We start from the raw sequence: 16,589 nt of genomic DNA, 5'->3' as shown, positions 1-16,589 counted from the left end.
TTCGTTTTCGGACTAGATCTCGTAAGAAACATCGAGGTAGGTAGTTCCAATTTCGAGAAAGAGGCAATAGGTCAATCCGCGAATCGAATCCAACTCGGCTGGGCAGTTGCTTCGGGAAATTACACAACATCTCGTCCAAACTTCAGTGCCTAAAGACCATGGTCTACACCACCCACATAGTGTGTGGCGATAGCATTTATGGCACAGAAACTGTGGGTTACGACGATCTGATTTCTCACTATAGGCTTATACGTTGCACAGCGTGCTAGAGGGCTGAAGCAAGCAAGAAAACCCCCCAAAGCAAAAGTGAAAATGCCCGTCACAGCTATTATAGTTTTTGCTAAATAACGTTAAGTACAAAAAAAAAACATTAATTTCCAAAAACATCTTAACTTTAATTAACACAAAAATTTATTGGAACAAACTGAAATTAAACAAACATCATAATATCATACTTCTATAAGACTACACGAAACAAAGTAACATAAAGAACATAGTTGTAATAATCAAAGGAAGAAAATGGGCAGCGACTCTGTCAACCCCGGAAGAAGTCATCTTGTGAGGTTTCTCACGAAGAACCGGTTTTGTAGGATAAGTTGCAAGAACAGTTTGTTCTTGTTCTTCGTTCTTTTTGATTTTTTCATCTAGCCAAGCCTTGAAGGTGTATGTTGGTAAAATATCAGCCATTCGTTTGTTTATGGCATATGTTGACGACATCTCTTTGGTGCACTCGTCCTGGCCTTTGATGACAATCCCTATAAGTTCGTTATCAAATATTACTGGGCCACCTGTGTCCTTGTAACAGGTCAATACTTTAGTTTCAATGCAATCAAAGTAAGCTTTTAGTATGTCACTGGGATCGTAAGGCGACCGATGCTCCAAGCCAACATATTGTAGTTCTCGTACTTGGCCAACATCAGCATTCAGCCCAAAACCAATACCTTCCAAGTCAATAATGCTTCGAGAACTAGTATAGTTGCTTAGTCGAATTTTAGAAGCTACCGTGCTGTTGTGTTTCTCAGTATAAATGAGGCCAACATCTTTCAGAGATTCTCCACCAGTAAAAGTAGGAAACTTTTCAGTTTTCGTGACATGTAGCATGGCAACGGAATCATCCTTTTTGTCTTTAGTTGTGTTAAGAAGCACGTAGCTTATAGGTTGCTGGGTGCATTGGGCAGTGGTAAGTATTAACCCGTTGGAGACCACAGAGCCGGAGCACAGGTATTCGTTCTGGTGCGACATGACGGCTGCTATGAACGGGAACTGTTTGTGTTTGGCGGTGGTTATTTCATGCATTTGGCTGTTCTGTCTTCGGGTGCACGTCATATTGTTGGTTTCATTTTCAACAGGAATGTCCAGTGACTCGTCTTTCGACTCATCATTTTCGCCATTGTCATCTCTACTGTCGTCGACACTTTTCTTCACATTTTCAGCGGCAGAAATGTCCACGAACTCGTAAATTAATATGATTACAACAAGGAAGCGCAAAAATAAGGAAAAGCTCTTCATCATCAAAAATTTTCACTCGGTTGAGAAGCAAACCCCATGAAAATCCTATGTTCTTTTTTCGCTTTCTTTCAGATTATTTTTGTTTTTTTTGACTTGATAGAAAAAGTAGCCAGTCTTAATTTTCTACACTTTGCTGACAAATAGTCTGAATATGCATTAGGTACTATAATAATGATAGGTACTGAATCACCTATTCAGTTAGTTATAGGTATTTTAGTCCAGTCATTTAAGCTTAAATTAGGTAAGAATCTCGGAATTAGAGATACCCAGCTGTAAGTCTGTAAATACTTGTATATTGACACCCTAAAAGTTGTCTCAAAACCTACATATGGTAGGGTGTAAGCAACTATTAAATTTTAAGGTCAAAGGTCACAAAAATCGGTTTTTATAGAAACAAAAACTACTAGACGGATTTTAACGAAACTTGGTACAATTATTCTTCATACACCTGGGCAGGTTATAGTATACTTAGGAATTCCCACGGGAACAGGAATTAGCGGGAAAATCCTTTTGTATGAAAAATCTAAACGCTTAACGGAAGTTAGACGCTTGAAATTTGGCATGTAGGTACCTTAGTAAACTCAAAGCTTAGTTACAACAAGGAATTCCCGAAATTCCCACAGGAATTAGCGGGAAAATCCTTTTGTATGAAAAATCTAAACCGCTTAAGTAGACCTGAAGTGATGCAGTGACCGCGCGCTCTCCGCCCTCTATCTCGAAAACGGTTCACCGTATAAAAAAAGTTTTTAAACAAAATTTGTAGAGAATTTAGTATTCTACAATATTGATAATAAATACAAATGGCAAAAAACCCATAGGAAATGAGATATTTCTAAAAAAAGCGCAAAAAACCGATTTTTGTGACCGTTGACCTTGAAATTTAATAGTTGCTTACACCCTACCATATGTAGGTTTTGAGACAACTTTTAGGGTGTCAATATACACGTATTTACAGACTTACAGCTGGGTATCTCGAATTCCGAGGTGAACTTACTATAATGACTGGACTATTTCAGGTTTTCTTGTTCGCCGTTCTCCTGCTTTAAACATGAGCTTATACTTACCTGTCCACACGTAATACTCACTTCTTAAAGTAGGTATAGTCTTATTCATAATGATTCAATAATTTATTGCTTGATTAGGTAAGTTTTTGATTTGATAGAAAATTTAATATAACTGCCATCAAAGTTTCAAAAATACAAGTTAGTTAAACAAATCATTCAAAGTTTATCACTGACTGCGCTTAGCAAAAGCACGCAAAAGGTAGCAAAAATAAGTTTCTATGGCTCGCAGTTGGGACTATGTTTGAACCAACTATCTATATAAGTATTTTTCTTTCTTTCTTTGTACTGGGAACTGGGAAGGCCCGGTCAAAAATATTAATCGTTAAAAAAAATGACAAGAAAATTCACATGGTCACGTACAACTATTTTTAATGTAATGGGCCTTCTATCCATAATAACATTATAATGCTACATCATAATTGAGGCGTCTAGTTTCAAATCCCGCTAAAACGATTTTGATAAGATTTCGAGAAATTGAAAAAAACAGCTTATCCATATAGCTTTGGCCTTAGGCAAAAAAATATATGATACGAATTATTATTGTCATCTGGCAATACTAACAGTAATTGCTATTCATCTATAAATTAAATATAATTTGAATTATAATGAAAACTATTTTCATTTTGGCGTACTTTGTTACGAACATTCGGTTTTAATGGGATTTGAAACGGACATGTTGTATTTTGGCGGGATTTGATAAGAACAAATTGTAATGCATGAATGGCGTTCTACAATAAAGTCTAATATTAAATAAACCAAAAAATGATAAAATAAATAATTGTCCGTATTAATTTGTCCATTCTATAATATTTATTTATTTATTTACTAGCTTTCCGCCCGCGGCTTCGCCCGCGTGGAATTTTGTCTGTCACAGAAAAACTTTATCGCGCGCGTCCCTGTTTCAAAAACCGGGATAAAAACTATCCTATGTTCTTTCCCGGGACTCAAACTATCTCTATGCCAAATTTCATCAAAATCGGTTGCGAGGTTTAAGCGGGAAAGCGTAACAGACAGACAGACAGACAGACAGACAGAGTTACTTTCGCATTTATAATATTAGTTGGGATTTATACTTCAATGCCAAAAATATTAACATTAGGCGAACTTAATGCCATAAGGCATTCTCATCCAGTTTACCTTTGGGTTATGCAGAAAAATTAGTTTGGCGGTATAACAAAAAAAAAATTAAATAAAACAAAGCGACGGCAAAACAAATATGCTACATATACACATACATAAATAATATATAAAATAATATAATAAATAAATACATACTAAGAAGATAGATATAATGATGGATGACGATAAGTTAAAACAGAAACCATTCATGAAGATGATAACATTTGGAGAAAGTGGTTATGGACAGATTTTTTAAGTATTAATATTCAAAGCGATTGCACTTATTGGTTAGGTTATTAGATTAATAAAGTTTTATCGGGTTATTAAAAAAAAACAATTAAATTATAGCATGTAAATAAGAAACTTTTATAAATTATTTTCTCAATCTCGTCTTTGCCTTTTTATAACATAATATTTATTCCTGGACATCTGGACATCAGGTGATCCATCTGCTCGTTCGCCTCCTGTCACATTAAAAAAAACATCCCACAATATTTATTTATTTACTTCACTGACTGACTGTACAGGGATATAAACATACACACATACATACCTACCTACTCTCGAAACACATTACCCACCTGCACTCGGGTAAAAAGTAACATACCTTTATAATTAAATTCGTCTAAAGGCATTGAGCTAGTGAAGTTTCTATAATCCCACTAGTGATTACCAACACTTAATAGTAACAATAACCAACGACAGCTAAATGGTTAATTTTGCATAACACCATCAAAGCTGCTTCAAAAGTAGTTTTTTAACAAATTTCTCTTTCCGTTTCTGGCGCTCCTTGGTGCGTTTTCAGGCTATTTCATTACGTGGTTTCTTTCTTGCGTCTTTAGGGTTACATTTTTCCACGAACTGAGACAATTCTTCCATTATTTTGGATCAAAAACAATAAAAAACCGCAGCAACCTTAAGCACGTTATGAAAAAATCTCCATACTGATTTCGCAGTCACGTGACCAAAATACCGTGCTACCATTGGTCAATCAACTTTTAGAGGGTTTTGAAAGAAACGGACGGCGTTTTAGCGGAGTTTGTAACACAAACCAAATTTTAAGTGCTAGTTTAGTAGTCTTTTAGCGAATTTTGATCGAAAATGATTGAACAGTATGATGAGAAAATTGCAGTAGCGTCATTTAGAGATATAAACAGAAATTCGTTGCAGGAGCGTTTTAGCGGCTTTTGAAACTAGACGACTCAATTATGTACAATATTGTAGATCCCTCCCTACAGGAGCTAGTGCTCCTTCACTTGTTTTACGGAATTCAGTGCCCTCTCCTTTTAAAACGACTGACTCTAAGTTCTTGAGTGATTCAAACTCCGTGGTCAAACTTACGTTAAAATAGTGCCTGTGCATGTTGTCTAACTGTCAGTGTCAGTCAAGTGTCATTGTCATATTGCATATTATTTGACAGAACACAGAACGGACAGGTTTCCCATTTTTTGAACTTTTCTTCGTGAGTTGGCTATCAAAGTTTGTGAATAATACAATTGAATAAATTCCTAATTTTTGTAGAAACATGTCTAAAAAGAAGGGAAACAAGAAAAATCAAGATTTCGATGAGGACTTGGACGATAAGAAAGTGGCAGCAAGTGACACTCATGAGATAACCTCCAAAAGCAAAGGCAAAGGCAAAAAGAAAGGCAAAGGGAACGCTGGAGATTGGAGTGACAGTGAAGAAGATATTCCCAAAAAAGTGCCAGCGTCTGATGACGAAGATGTGCCGAAACCAGCAGCGAAGAAATCTCAAAAGAAAGGTATGTGTATGTTCAAAAGTTGTGCAATATTTTTACAATATCTTGATTTTGTACTTTACAATAATCATTTTGCACAGGAAAAAATAAGAAGAAAGGTGCTGATGTGTCAGATGATGAGGAAGATGATAACAAATCTGTAATCAGCAATACAACAAGTACCACATCTAAATCAGCCACCAAGGCCAATAAAAAGAAGAAAGGTAATGTACAACATTAATTTAAATAGTTTTCCACCAAATTGGGCACCATATTGTGCTCCATGGTGCATATATTGCTTCTTCTGTGGTCAAACCTTGTGTTACTTGCTAAGAGAGAAGATGATGTGGCATTTTATGCACAACATATTTTTGCTCATAATGGCAGTTATATTCAGTAACTTAAATCCTATTTAAGTTTAGGATTGACAATCTTGTACACCTGGTTTCTTTGTATAGTCAACTGTCTTAGCTTCACTATTTACATTTAATAAAGATGATGATAGTTGCTATTGATTGCTTAATAAAATAGTGTATTGAATAGTTGTAACTATAAAATAAAATAAATAAATAATAATAATATGATTTATTTTGTTATCATTATTTTAGGTAAAGGTAAGAAAGATGATGACTGGTCTGATGGAGGCAGCGATGTTGGTCTCAAAGAAGTTTCAGAAGATGAAATTATAAAACCGGTTTCAAAAAAGAAAAGTAAGTTTCATATTTTATGACATTATCAACCACTTATTTATGTAGACTTATACACGCGGGAAGAGCCTGGATGCGGGCAGCGCAGGACCGTTCATTGTGGAAAACCTTGGGGGAGGCCTTAGTCCAGCAGTGGACGTCATTTGGCTGAAACGAGATACATATGACGTATAGTAAATATTAACTTCTGATGACAAAATTATAAAGTGATGATTGTACATTTCTTTCAGCAAAAAATAAAAAGAAAAGTATAGCTGCTGAATCTTCTGATGAAGAGGATGTTGAAGAAACAGAGCCAGTTGTGGCTGAAGTCACAAACAATAAGAGTAAACCAGCATCCAAATCCAAAAATAAAAAAGGTTAGTCTTATTGACTAGGTACAGAATATCATACTGGTATACGTGATTGGTATTTATTTAGAGTTAAAATAACCCTGAAACCACATGTTTACTTGTAATTCATGATTTAGTGTGGTCTGTATAATGAGTATTTATAATGATATACAAATAAAGATATCTGATTTTATAATAAAATAGAATGCTCAAATATAGTAAAAGATTTTCCAGAAGAAACTTATTTTTTTACTTAAAAAACATATTGCCAAAATCTGTAATTGCATAAAATAAATCCTTGATTTTAGGAAAAGATGAATGGCCTGACGAAGACAGTGACAAGGAAGTAAAACTAGAGCCTTCTGATCAGGAAGATGACTTACCAGAGCTTCTAGTTAAAAGCAAAGGTGGGAGATAAAATATTGTTATGTTTTGTTTTTGATATGATAAAAGTTTGTGATTTTTTTTTTTTTTTAACAAAAGCATTGACTATCTTTCAGAAAGATGGTAGTGATAATACTTAAACTTAAGCAATTCCAATGACCTTTTTTTCTGAATTAAATAATGCTGGAACCATTAGTATAAATCTATGTATGTTTTAGGAAAAAGTAAAAGAAAGAAGAACAATATTGATGATATTGAAGCAGAATTGAAGAAATTTGAAATTAAAGATCCGGAGCCAGAAGAGCCACCTGCTAAACTTAAGGTATCAATGCTACAGAATATATCTGGTTTATTTCTTTCTTTATTTCATTATGTGGTACTTCATTCTTGTACATAACGATTTTTATTAGGTATTCTGTTCTAGTTAAATAAATGTTTTTTGCTAATAGGACAAAAAGAAGAAAACCAAGGAAGCTGACGTGAAAGAAGCAGCGGAATCTGGTGATGAAGCATCACAAGAGGCTGATGATAAGGTTACATTTACTTTGCTGAGTATAATAACATGGACTAGTGGTCTTTAATGAAAATAATATATTTAAGTTTAATTCTTTTGAAGTGTATTTTTATTTATTTATTTGAGCTTTAATATCATATAATTGGTACATAAGGTGAACTTAATGCCCTAAGGGCATTCTCTGCCGATTACCTTCGGGCTTATGGTAATATTTTGTTCAACATAGGCAGGCATGTTGCATGTATAGACAATGGCACATCCAGCTCAAGTTAATGAGCATCTTATGTTCGTTCGTTCGTTCGTTTCAGCCGAAAGACGTCCACTGCTGGACAAAGGCCTCCCCCAAGGATTTCCACAAAGACCGGTCCTGCGCCGCTTGCATCCAGGTACCTCCCGCGACCTTCACCAGATCGTCGGTCCACCTAGTGGGAGGCCTGCCCACGCTACGTCTTCCGGCTCGTGGTCGCCACTCAAGAACTTTCCTGCCCCAGCGGCCATCAGCTCTTCGAGCTATGTGCCCCGCACATCTTATGTAGTTATAAAATTTTAAAAATGACAGTGGATATTGTTATTGTTGGGAAAAAAAAACTCATCATAATATGCCAAACCTTCTAGGTCCCAGAAATGCAAGACAAAGATTCTTCAGAGCCTGTTGAGAAGAAGTTAAGTCACAAGGAAAAGAAGAAGCTTAAAAAGCAACAAGAGTATGAGAAACAGATGGAGATGATGACTAAGAAGGGTGGTCAGGGTCATAGTGATTTAGATGCCAACTTCACAGTTAGCCAGGCACAAAAATCTGCAGGTAAATAATTTATTTAACACAATTCCATTGCGGTACACACAACTAAGTACATATTTTCGTCTTTTCAGTCAGTTTTCTACTTTGTCTTTAGTTTTGACACTGTTAAGCCAATATGAGTCGATATCATACCAATTTCAAAGACGATTTTGGTATGAATTGAAGTAGAAACTTACAAAATACGTTAAAATGTGTATTTCATATCTTTAGGTCAGATGGCAGCATTAGAGAATGCGGTGGACATAAAAGTTGAGAATTTCTCAATCAGCGCCAAAGGCAAGGACTTGTTTGTGAATGCAAACTTGTTGATAGCCAACGGCCGTCGCTACGGTCTGGTCGGGCCCAACGGCCACGGCAAGACGACTTTGTTGAGGCATCTAGCACAGCGGGCGTTCCCTCTACCGCCTCACATAGACATTTTGCTTTGTGAGCAAGAGGTCACTGCTAACGATATGAGCGCGGTCGACACCATATTGGAGGCAGATGTCAAGAGGACTGGTAAGATTTTTTCTTATTTCTATTTGTCATATATCTTTCAACAGTAAGAACACCGTGGTATTAATTTTGTGCTGTCCATTTCAGAACTTCTCAAGGAAGCCAAGGAACTTGAAGCTGAAACTGAAAAGGGAAACCTTAGCAAACAGGATAGACTGAATGAGGTAAACATTCTGCTTAATCCCTAAATTACTTCTTCCAAAAATATAAAACAGTTCCTCATAAGTGCCACCTGTGGTCTAAATTGAATAAAATATTTTTGATTTTGATTTGATTTTGATTTTTTAAATTAAACGTCTCTTTTCATCACAGAAATCAAATTTGACAAAAAGTAGCAAAGAGTCCATCATATAAAAATTAAATTACCTAGTGATATTCTATGTCGTGTTCAGGTATATTCCGAGCTGAAGGCGATTGGCGCGGATTCCGCCGAGCCGCGCGCGAGACGTATCCTCGCCGGTCTGGGCTTCAGCAGAGAAATGCAGAACCGCGCCACGAAGAACTTCTCTGGTGGTTGGCGTATGAGAGTGTCACTCGCTAGGTAACTATCTGAAACATATTACTCTAAGCGCTCCTGCACACGCGCGTATAAACAGTGCAAAGGCGCGGCGACGGCGCGGCGGCGGCGTGGTAGCGGCGTCGTGTGCAGGAGCGCTAATGAGACAGAGCTTGTCGCTTATGTCCGATTTAAAGGTTAATATACCTACCCTGCTAATGTGATCTATCCACATAAGTATCTGTTCCGTACTCAGATCATAGAAAGAGAATAGATATGAAGTCGCGCGTAACTACAACGAGAACCAGTGTCCCCACATTTCCCCCACCACAGCTCCCACACACACATTCAACTGTGTAAAAACAAAGCGACTGAGAGTCTACGACAACATGTGCAACCGGCTTAGAAGTGCTGTGATTGGCCAGAAGGCGTGCCTTATGGCCAATCAATGGCCGCGTGACGTGACGCACACTTTGAAAAAAGCAATTAGAGAGAAGAAAGATAAAATGGAGTCGATAAGATATCGATACTTTAAATCCTGGGGGCAAGGCTCGAAATTGGTTTAAAAATGCTTGTATGAAAACCTTTTTATTATTATACGTTATTATTATGTTCTTTAACGATTTTTGCATAAAGGAGTCAGTTCCATTTTGTATGGACGAAAAACTCAGAATCAATTATTGGGACTAAATGAAGTTACCTTATATTAATTTACCCCAACCAAAGCTCAATGTCGTTATCGATGGAGTAAGTATAGAAGTTATAGACTGACAAAGTTTGTATGAAAAGTCATGGGCTTAACCCATGACTTTTAGGTACTTGCGATTTTTACCAGTATTTACAATATTGGTAATATAATTATTATTTACTTTAATAATAATAACAGGATCACTGTAATTATTATTAACTACTATCGCGCATTAACTTTTTAATTATGGCGAAATTCGTACCGCCTATGTTTATCAAAAATAATGCCTATATTAGGCTTTCAACTAGCTCTTATAGTAATTACATAGTTGACAGTTACTAATCCCTTCTACTATTGTTATTGTTTTTGTAAAAACTTAAAAATCGCAAGCAACTCATGATTTTTTCATTCAAAATTAGAAAATAGAAAATAATAATTTACTTCTATTTATCGATAATAGGAAACCGTATTAGAACACGAGCCCTGCACTATGTTACGACCGGCACATGCGGCCGTACTGTGTATTTTCACGCGTCAGTGGATATCGGAAGAAAATAAATACATTGCGCAGTAGTTACGCATGACATAAAGTGGTTGCTAACTAAATCGTCAATGTACAACGTGTTTGAATTTTTATCACCACTAATTTCGATATCGCAGTAAATGTCACGGCACTGAATTCGTTCGTAAAAATGTTTAGTTTTTTTTATTTATAAGCAAAATACCAATGGATTTGCAATACTTACATGTGGTAAATGACTTCATTGTTCCTGTAGTTCTTCGTTTCACTTATGTTATTGCACGTTACGACGCATTATCCAACAATATCGGAGAACATTTCCTCAGTACGACTGAATCGCGACTAACCTGGCGTCGCGGGCGATGTTCGTTTCTGGGCATATCGCGGAGACACGCGCCACGCCCCCGTTTCACATCTATTCCCTTCTATGATCTGAGGTTCCGTATTTTTTATTGTTTTGGTTCGATTTCCACTTCGTTATTTCCAAATCACTTCGTTTTGTTGGAAACCGGGCCTTACGTTGTTTGGTTCATTATAAACCTACTCAACAGCTTTGTCTTAAAACTTTTTTTTACAGAGCTCTATACATTGAACCAACACTTCTGCTACTCGACGAACCTACAAACCATTTAGATTTGAACGCCGTCATTTGGTTGGACAAGTAAGTACAAATACTTACTAATAATGTCAATAAATGTAACAACCAAAATAGAAATAAAGAAGTAATATTTATTTTTTACTTACAGTTACCTACAAGGCTGGAAGAAGACTTTACTAGTAGTGTCTCACGACCAGTCTTTCTTAGACAACGTGTGTAACGAAATCATCCACTTAGACCAGCAGAAGTTGTTCTATTATAAGGGCAATTACTCTATGTTCAAGAAGATGTACGCACAGAAGAGAAAAGAGATGATCAAGGAGTATGAGAAGCAAGAGAAGAGACTGAAAGAGCTGAAGGCGCATGGACAGTCGAAGAAGGCAGCAGTATGTATTTTATTATTGATACAATGCTCTGTTTCTATTGATTTGTTATAGGTATAATTCTCGCTAGGGTAAAGGTTAATCTTATCAGCATGAGTAATACTTGGAGTCTTGAAAATATTTGTATATCTGTTTAAATATGTCTTATTATGTCTCAGATGGTAATTGAATCCACGATCTTTCGTCTACCTAGAACTGATAAGGAGAAATTATCCATTATCTAAGGGCTCGCGCGCATGGGTTACTTTTGTCACTGTGACAGTATGTTTCTTCATAGATAAGAATAAGTACTACGTTGCCTCTCTTTTTCTCTTTATAAAAGTTTAAAAGAGAAAGATATACTTGTTACGGTGACAAAAGTCACCCGTGTGCGCAAGCCCTAAGACGTTTATTTTCAATTTTGATCATGCGTCACAACCTTTGCCAACAGGAAAAGAAGCAGAAAGAAGCGCTGACCCGCAAGCAAGAGAAGAACCGCAGCAAGTCGCAGCGCGAGGAAGCAGACGAGGGCGCAGCGCCCGTGACTCTGCTGCAGCGGCCCAAGGAGTATATCGTCAAGTTCTCCTTCCCCGACCCGCCGCCGCTGCAGCCGCCCATACTCGGCCTGCACAGTACGTGATACACACACGCTTATTTTCAGTGTTTTCAGTGTCAGCTACGGTCAGGGCCGAGATTGCGCAATTTTTTTTATGCATAACAAGGCAGGTATTTGACCACAATCGCACCTGATGTTAAGTGGGATGCAGTCTAGGATGGTACATATCTGCCCTGTAAGTGCCTATTCACTCTCGCCTTGAAAAGGCCCGGATTATAGTCTTCGGGAAAGACAGCAGCAGGCAACGAATTCCAGTCTCTAGCTGTTCGCATTGTAATGTTTTCAATTCATTCGTGTCTCATCTCCAGTCGCGTGCGATTCGCGCTCCATTATCATTCTAGCTGATGTGCAATTCGGTATCACAGTAAAGTTCACGCGCTAACAAAGACGAAAAAACAGATTTATGCACTTTACATTAAAAGTTCGAACACATTATTTTTGAAACTAAAATTACTAAATGACAGCAAATGCTCGTGATGCGTTTGACTTTCGTTTGAGATAAAGTAGCTTTATGTCAGCTTTTACTCAAAGGCGCAGTTGCGCTCCGTTTACGTTACAGCTTCGTTTGAACTAGCTGTCAAAACCACACCGCGATACGGATTTGTCAAAACAGCTGTTGTACGTACGTCGTCCAGTCGCATTGCAGTTGAAAATTTTTAGCCCAATCGGGGCGCAGGAAAAATTCACATATTTACCCACACATTAAGCAGAAAATGCCTATACAGTACATAAGGAGGATCAAGAAGTTAAATTGAAATGACTATTTAGTTATAATGTCATTGAGACTTGCCATTTTCATTATGTGAATATTAACGTGTATGCCTTCCACAGATGTGAACTTCAACTTCCCCGGGCAGAAGCCGCTGTTCATCGACGTGGACTTCGGCATAGATCTGAACTCTCGAATCGCCATAGTGGGCCCCAACGGGGTGGGCAAGTCCACGTTCCTCAAGCTGCTCGTGGGAGAGCTGAGCCCTTGCCGCGGGGAGCTGATTAGGAATCACAGATTGGTTAGTAACACGTCATGTTACTAAGTGCAGGTTTTTAGGTTCATAATGTTTTGGTTTTTATAGAACCTGTGAATGGCACAGCAATATAATTAGGTTTTCTTTGGTTCCTTTTTTTTCTATATTGTATTTTGCTGGATGTTGTTTATAGCATTTTGGCAACCTTTACTGTGGTAGTGGAGTGGTGCGTAAGGGTGTGTTTTTGTTGCCGCAGATGTCAGCGGACTTCAGATGTGCTTCAGACGCTATCACTTCCGCAGGATCTTATTTAGTTCAACGGTAGTTCTAATCTAAACCTTATTCCGGCCGAATATAGGCCGTTCCGGCTGCCACCCTGAAGTGCCCTAATATGTAGCATTGTTTTGCCCGACTACTGCTATTACTAGTTCTAATTTGAACCTTATTCCGCAGAGGATAGGCCGCTTCGACCAGCACTCGGGTGAGCACCTGACAGCTGAAGAATCCCCGGTGGAGTATCTACAGCGGTTATTCGGGCTGCAGTACGAAAAGGCACGCAAGGCGTTAGGAACCTTCGGGCTGGCCGGTCACGCTCATACCATCAAGATGAAGGACCTCAGCGGTGGACAGAAGGCGAGAGTGGCTCTAGCAGAGTTAACGCTGATGGCGCCTGATGTTGTTATATTGGTAAGTCTTTGGTACTTCCATACTGATGACGACAGATTTAAGATGCGGCCAGATGAGGTGCGTTTAGAATCGCTGACATTGATGGAGCTTGATGTCGTTATATTGGTGAGACCGTACTGGGTTCTGCAGCGGCTGTTAGGACTGTAGTAAAAGAAGGCGCTACTAGCCCAACATCAAGATTAAGGATCTCAGCGGCGGGCAGAAAGTGAGAGTTGCTCTTGTAGAGTTGACTTTGATGGCGCCAGATGTTGTTATATTGGTGAGTCTGGTACAGTCAGTGTCAAATAGTTCGTGACACCCAAAGTGGCCAAAAAGTTGAGAAATCAACCTTATTCCAAGCGTAACAAAAGCCCGCATTCACAAACATTACTATGAGGTCTCACAGTGCACGCACAGGGTGACACACGAACCAATCACAGATCTCTATTCAACGCTGTGCGTTCGATTTGCTGCTTCACCTAAGCAAGCAACGTTTTGTGAATACAGGCGATAGACGTGTTGCGACCTTTTCGGCTACTTTGTCACGAACTATTTGACGCTGACTGGACTGTGCATAAGCTGGCAATAGGACATGCGTAGTTGTAATAACTTGGCTATGTCATGCGAGGACGTAATTATGCCCGCACCATACAACCTTTTATATGTTTTTAGTGTATCACATAACTTTATACTCGATGTTGATGAGATTGTATTTTAAAATACTCTTTCCCAGGACGAGCCGACCAACAACTTGGATATCGAGAGTATCGACGCGCTGGCGGAGGCCATCAACGAGTACAAGGGCGGCGTGGTGATCGTGTCTCACGACGAGCGGCTCATCCGCGAGACCGAGTGCGCGCTCTACGTCATCGAGGACCAGACCATCAACGAGGTCAGTGCTCGGCTTTATATTAGGGTTGCTGCTCACATAAGCCGGCTGGTATTGTCGATTCCAAAGAAATTACTAGCTGTGTGGCCGGGTAGCCTCATTTAACTACTAGTGCCAGTCGTTAAGTTCATTCGGGTTTACTTACACATCTTTCGTTCGATTAGGCAACAAACAGTGCTTACCCTATGTCCGGCTAGCCGATTGGCTGTTCTGGTTGGTATTAATCAGAACAGCCAATCGGCTTACTGAAGTGTTTAGCTAGCAAATCCCACGTAGCACAAGCTGACGAACAATCAAACATCGAGAGTACATTTTTATTTGTAAAAAGGTAGAATGTTACCCGTATGAGGATGTAATGATGAGTAAGTTACTTAATCATCTTACTTAGGTTTAAAACCCCTCTAGGTAAGCTAGGTTAGAAGTAGTTTCATCACAGACACACGACCCTAGAATCAGTAGATAAGGAAGAAGTAAATTAATCTATCTATTCTTCCACACCAGGTCGACGGAGACTTCGACGACTACCGAAAGGAACTCCTGGAGAGCCTCGGGGAGACCATCAACTCGCCTTCTATTATCGCCAACGCGGCAGTCCTGCAGTAAGCCTTCGCTCATATCTATATGGTACACGTCTGATGATTACATGCTTCTGTTCTTGCAAACAAAACGTAAAAAAACAGTGTTCATTTCATGAAAATTTCATAAAAGATGTAACAGTCTGAAATAGACGATTCAAAAAATGTTTATGACTACATATTGATGTATTATTCTATGAACAAATCAGCATCGAAAATTTTTAATACTTGCGTTTAGAATTTGTTACGTACGATAATAATTCCGATATTAATGAGAAAACAAAAACCCAACTAAAGAGGATTTAGGACGCTATTTGGATCAAATATGTAATTGCTCAATAATGAATAATAAATAAATAAAATAAATAACTGCGTAAAAATGAACCAACTATGGCGCCTAAATTCCGCCATTTTGATTTTTTTCAATTTTAATATAGATAGTGTCACGCTAAAATCGGTCAAGCCGTTTAGGCTGTAGGCCGTGCTAAAGAAATATACATACATACATACACTCGAAAAACATAACCCTCCTTCTGGCGCAGTCGGGTAAAAAATACGTCGTCACCCTCAGATAATTTTCAAATTAAATCGAAACATTCAAAACTTTGTGATGTAACATGTTAATAACAATATTTAATTTGACTCCAATTCGGAATATTTATACCGTTACATACATTCTAATTAATATTCAATATCAAAACGATTCCGGCAAACACTCGTCTCTTCCGATAGTTAAGGTTTAGCTAGGTATCTGTTGTAATATAAAATAGGTGCCTTGTGAATTTTCATTCTGTTTGTATTAATTTTATCAATTCATACTGTATATAACATCAAACACTCTTCATATAATGTTTGGGCATTGTGAAAAATAAATATATCATGAGCAATTAACTAGTCTTTATTAAAAAACCAAATAAAAAATCCAGACTGCATGCTTTTTATTTATTGCAAGATATTGTTATTTATTAGTAAAATCTTAGTACCTATGAAGTGTAATCTTACGATATACACAACAAAGTCATCGGTTATAGGATACGTACTTATGAACCTAATTGCTGCAGTCGGATAAAAATATAAAAAAAAGTTATGGAGCGCTAGTTACAAAAAATACTTAAAAAATACAGTTGTTCAACTTAGTATGAAGAATTGTAGATGTTTACCAACATTCAATTGTGAATTTGTTTTAATTTAGATAATTTGTTTTCATTTCATTATAGCATGTAATAAATAGTATTTATACAATATAAACATTTTTTACAAATAACTTTGTTTCTATTTAATCGATCGACCCCTAATCTCGACTCAAAAAACCATTAATTCAAGATATACAGGATGTTTATGAAATCAAATTTGATCTAGTGAAAGACAATAAACTTGTAATAAAATTTAAAAAATATGGGAATGTAATTATTATCTATACGGAATAAGATAAATAAGCCATATGGGATAAGATTATTTTTAAATTGTATTTGAGTAGACTTTTATGCAAAGCTGCTAAAGTCAAATTAATAAAGTTTGGGCTTATTAATAACATAATTTTTAGGTTCGTTGT

At 37.5% G+C, this 16,589-nt stretch overlaps 2 protein-coding genes across 2 annotated transcripts; one reads left to right on the top strand and one right to left on the bottom strand.

Annotated features, from left to right (window-relative positions):
• Positions 1-374: 374 nt before the first annotated feature.
• LOC135086288 (venom peptide isomerase heavy chain-like) lies at positions 375-1,602 on the bottom strand. Its single transcript, XM_063981082.1, has one exon. It carries the CDS (start codon positions 1,510-1,512, stop codon positions 466-468), a length of 1,047 nt encoding a protein of 348 aa, XP_063837152.1. The 5' UTR covers positions 1,513-1,602; the 3' UTR covers positions 375-465.
• A 3,486-nt stretch (positions 1,603-5,088) lies between these two features.
• LOC135080789 (ATP-binding cassette sub-family F member 1) lies at positions 5,089-16,293 on the top strand. The gene is made up of 19 exons (XM_063975514.1): positions 5,089-5,128; positions 5,214-5,455; positions 5,533-5,655; positions 6,040-6,141; positions 6,369-6,497; positions 6,779-6,877; positions 7,073-7,176; positions 7,304-7,387; positions 7,984-8,170; positions 8,378-8,665; positions 8,750-8,826; positions 9,055-9,203; positions 10,944-11,027; positions 11,113-11,350; positions 11,778-11,958; positions 12,774-12,952; positions 13,361-13,594; positions 14,307-14,465; positions 14,964-16,293. The coding sequence occupies exons 2-19, from the start codon at positions 5,218-5,220 to the stop codon at positions 15,063-15,065; spliced, it is 2,757 nt and encodes a 918-aa protein (XP_063831584.1). The 5' UTR covers positions 5,089-5,128; positions 5,214-5,217; the 3' UTR covers positions 15,066-16,293.
• The last annotated feature ends 296 nt before the right edge of the window (positions 16,294-16,589 follow it).

Source organism: Ostrinia nubilalis, chromosome 2 (assembly GCF_963855985.1).
Source record: "Ostrinia nubilalis chromosome 2, ilOstNubi1.1, whole genome shotgun sequence".
Taxonomy (NCBI): Eukaryota; Metazoa; Arthropoda; class Insecta; order Lepidoptera; family Crambidae; genus Ostrinia; species Ostrinia nubilalis.
The sequence above is the reverse complement of the archived record's forward strand: the minus strand, read 5'-3'. Positions and strand labels throughout refer to the sequence as shown.

What these genes read in the sequence shown, in the direction of transcription:
- LOC135080789 (XM_063975514.1), top strand. Translation starts at nt 5,218, where the DNA reads ATGTCTAAAAAGAAGGGAAACAAGAAAAATCAAGATTTCGATGAGGAC. An exon ending in GGCAGATGTCAAGAGGACTG is followed by an intron (nt 8,666 to 8,749) that starts GTAAGATTTTTT and finishes TGTCCATTTCAG; the next exon opens with AACTTCTCAAGGAAGCCAAG. An exon ending in AGGACCAGACCATCAACGAG is followed by an intron (nt 14,466 to 14,963) that starts GTCAGTGCTCGG and finishes CTTCCACACCAG; the next exon opens with GTCGACGGAGACTTCGACGA.
- LOC135086288 (XM_063981082.1), bottom strand. Translation starts at nt 1,512, where the DNA reads ATGATGAAGAGCTTTTCCTTATTTTTGCGCTTCCTTGTTGTAATCATA.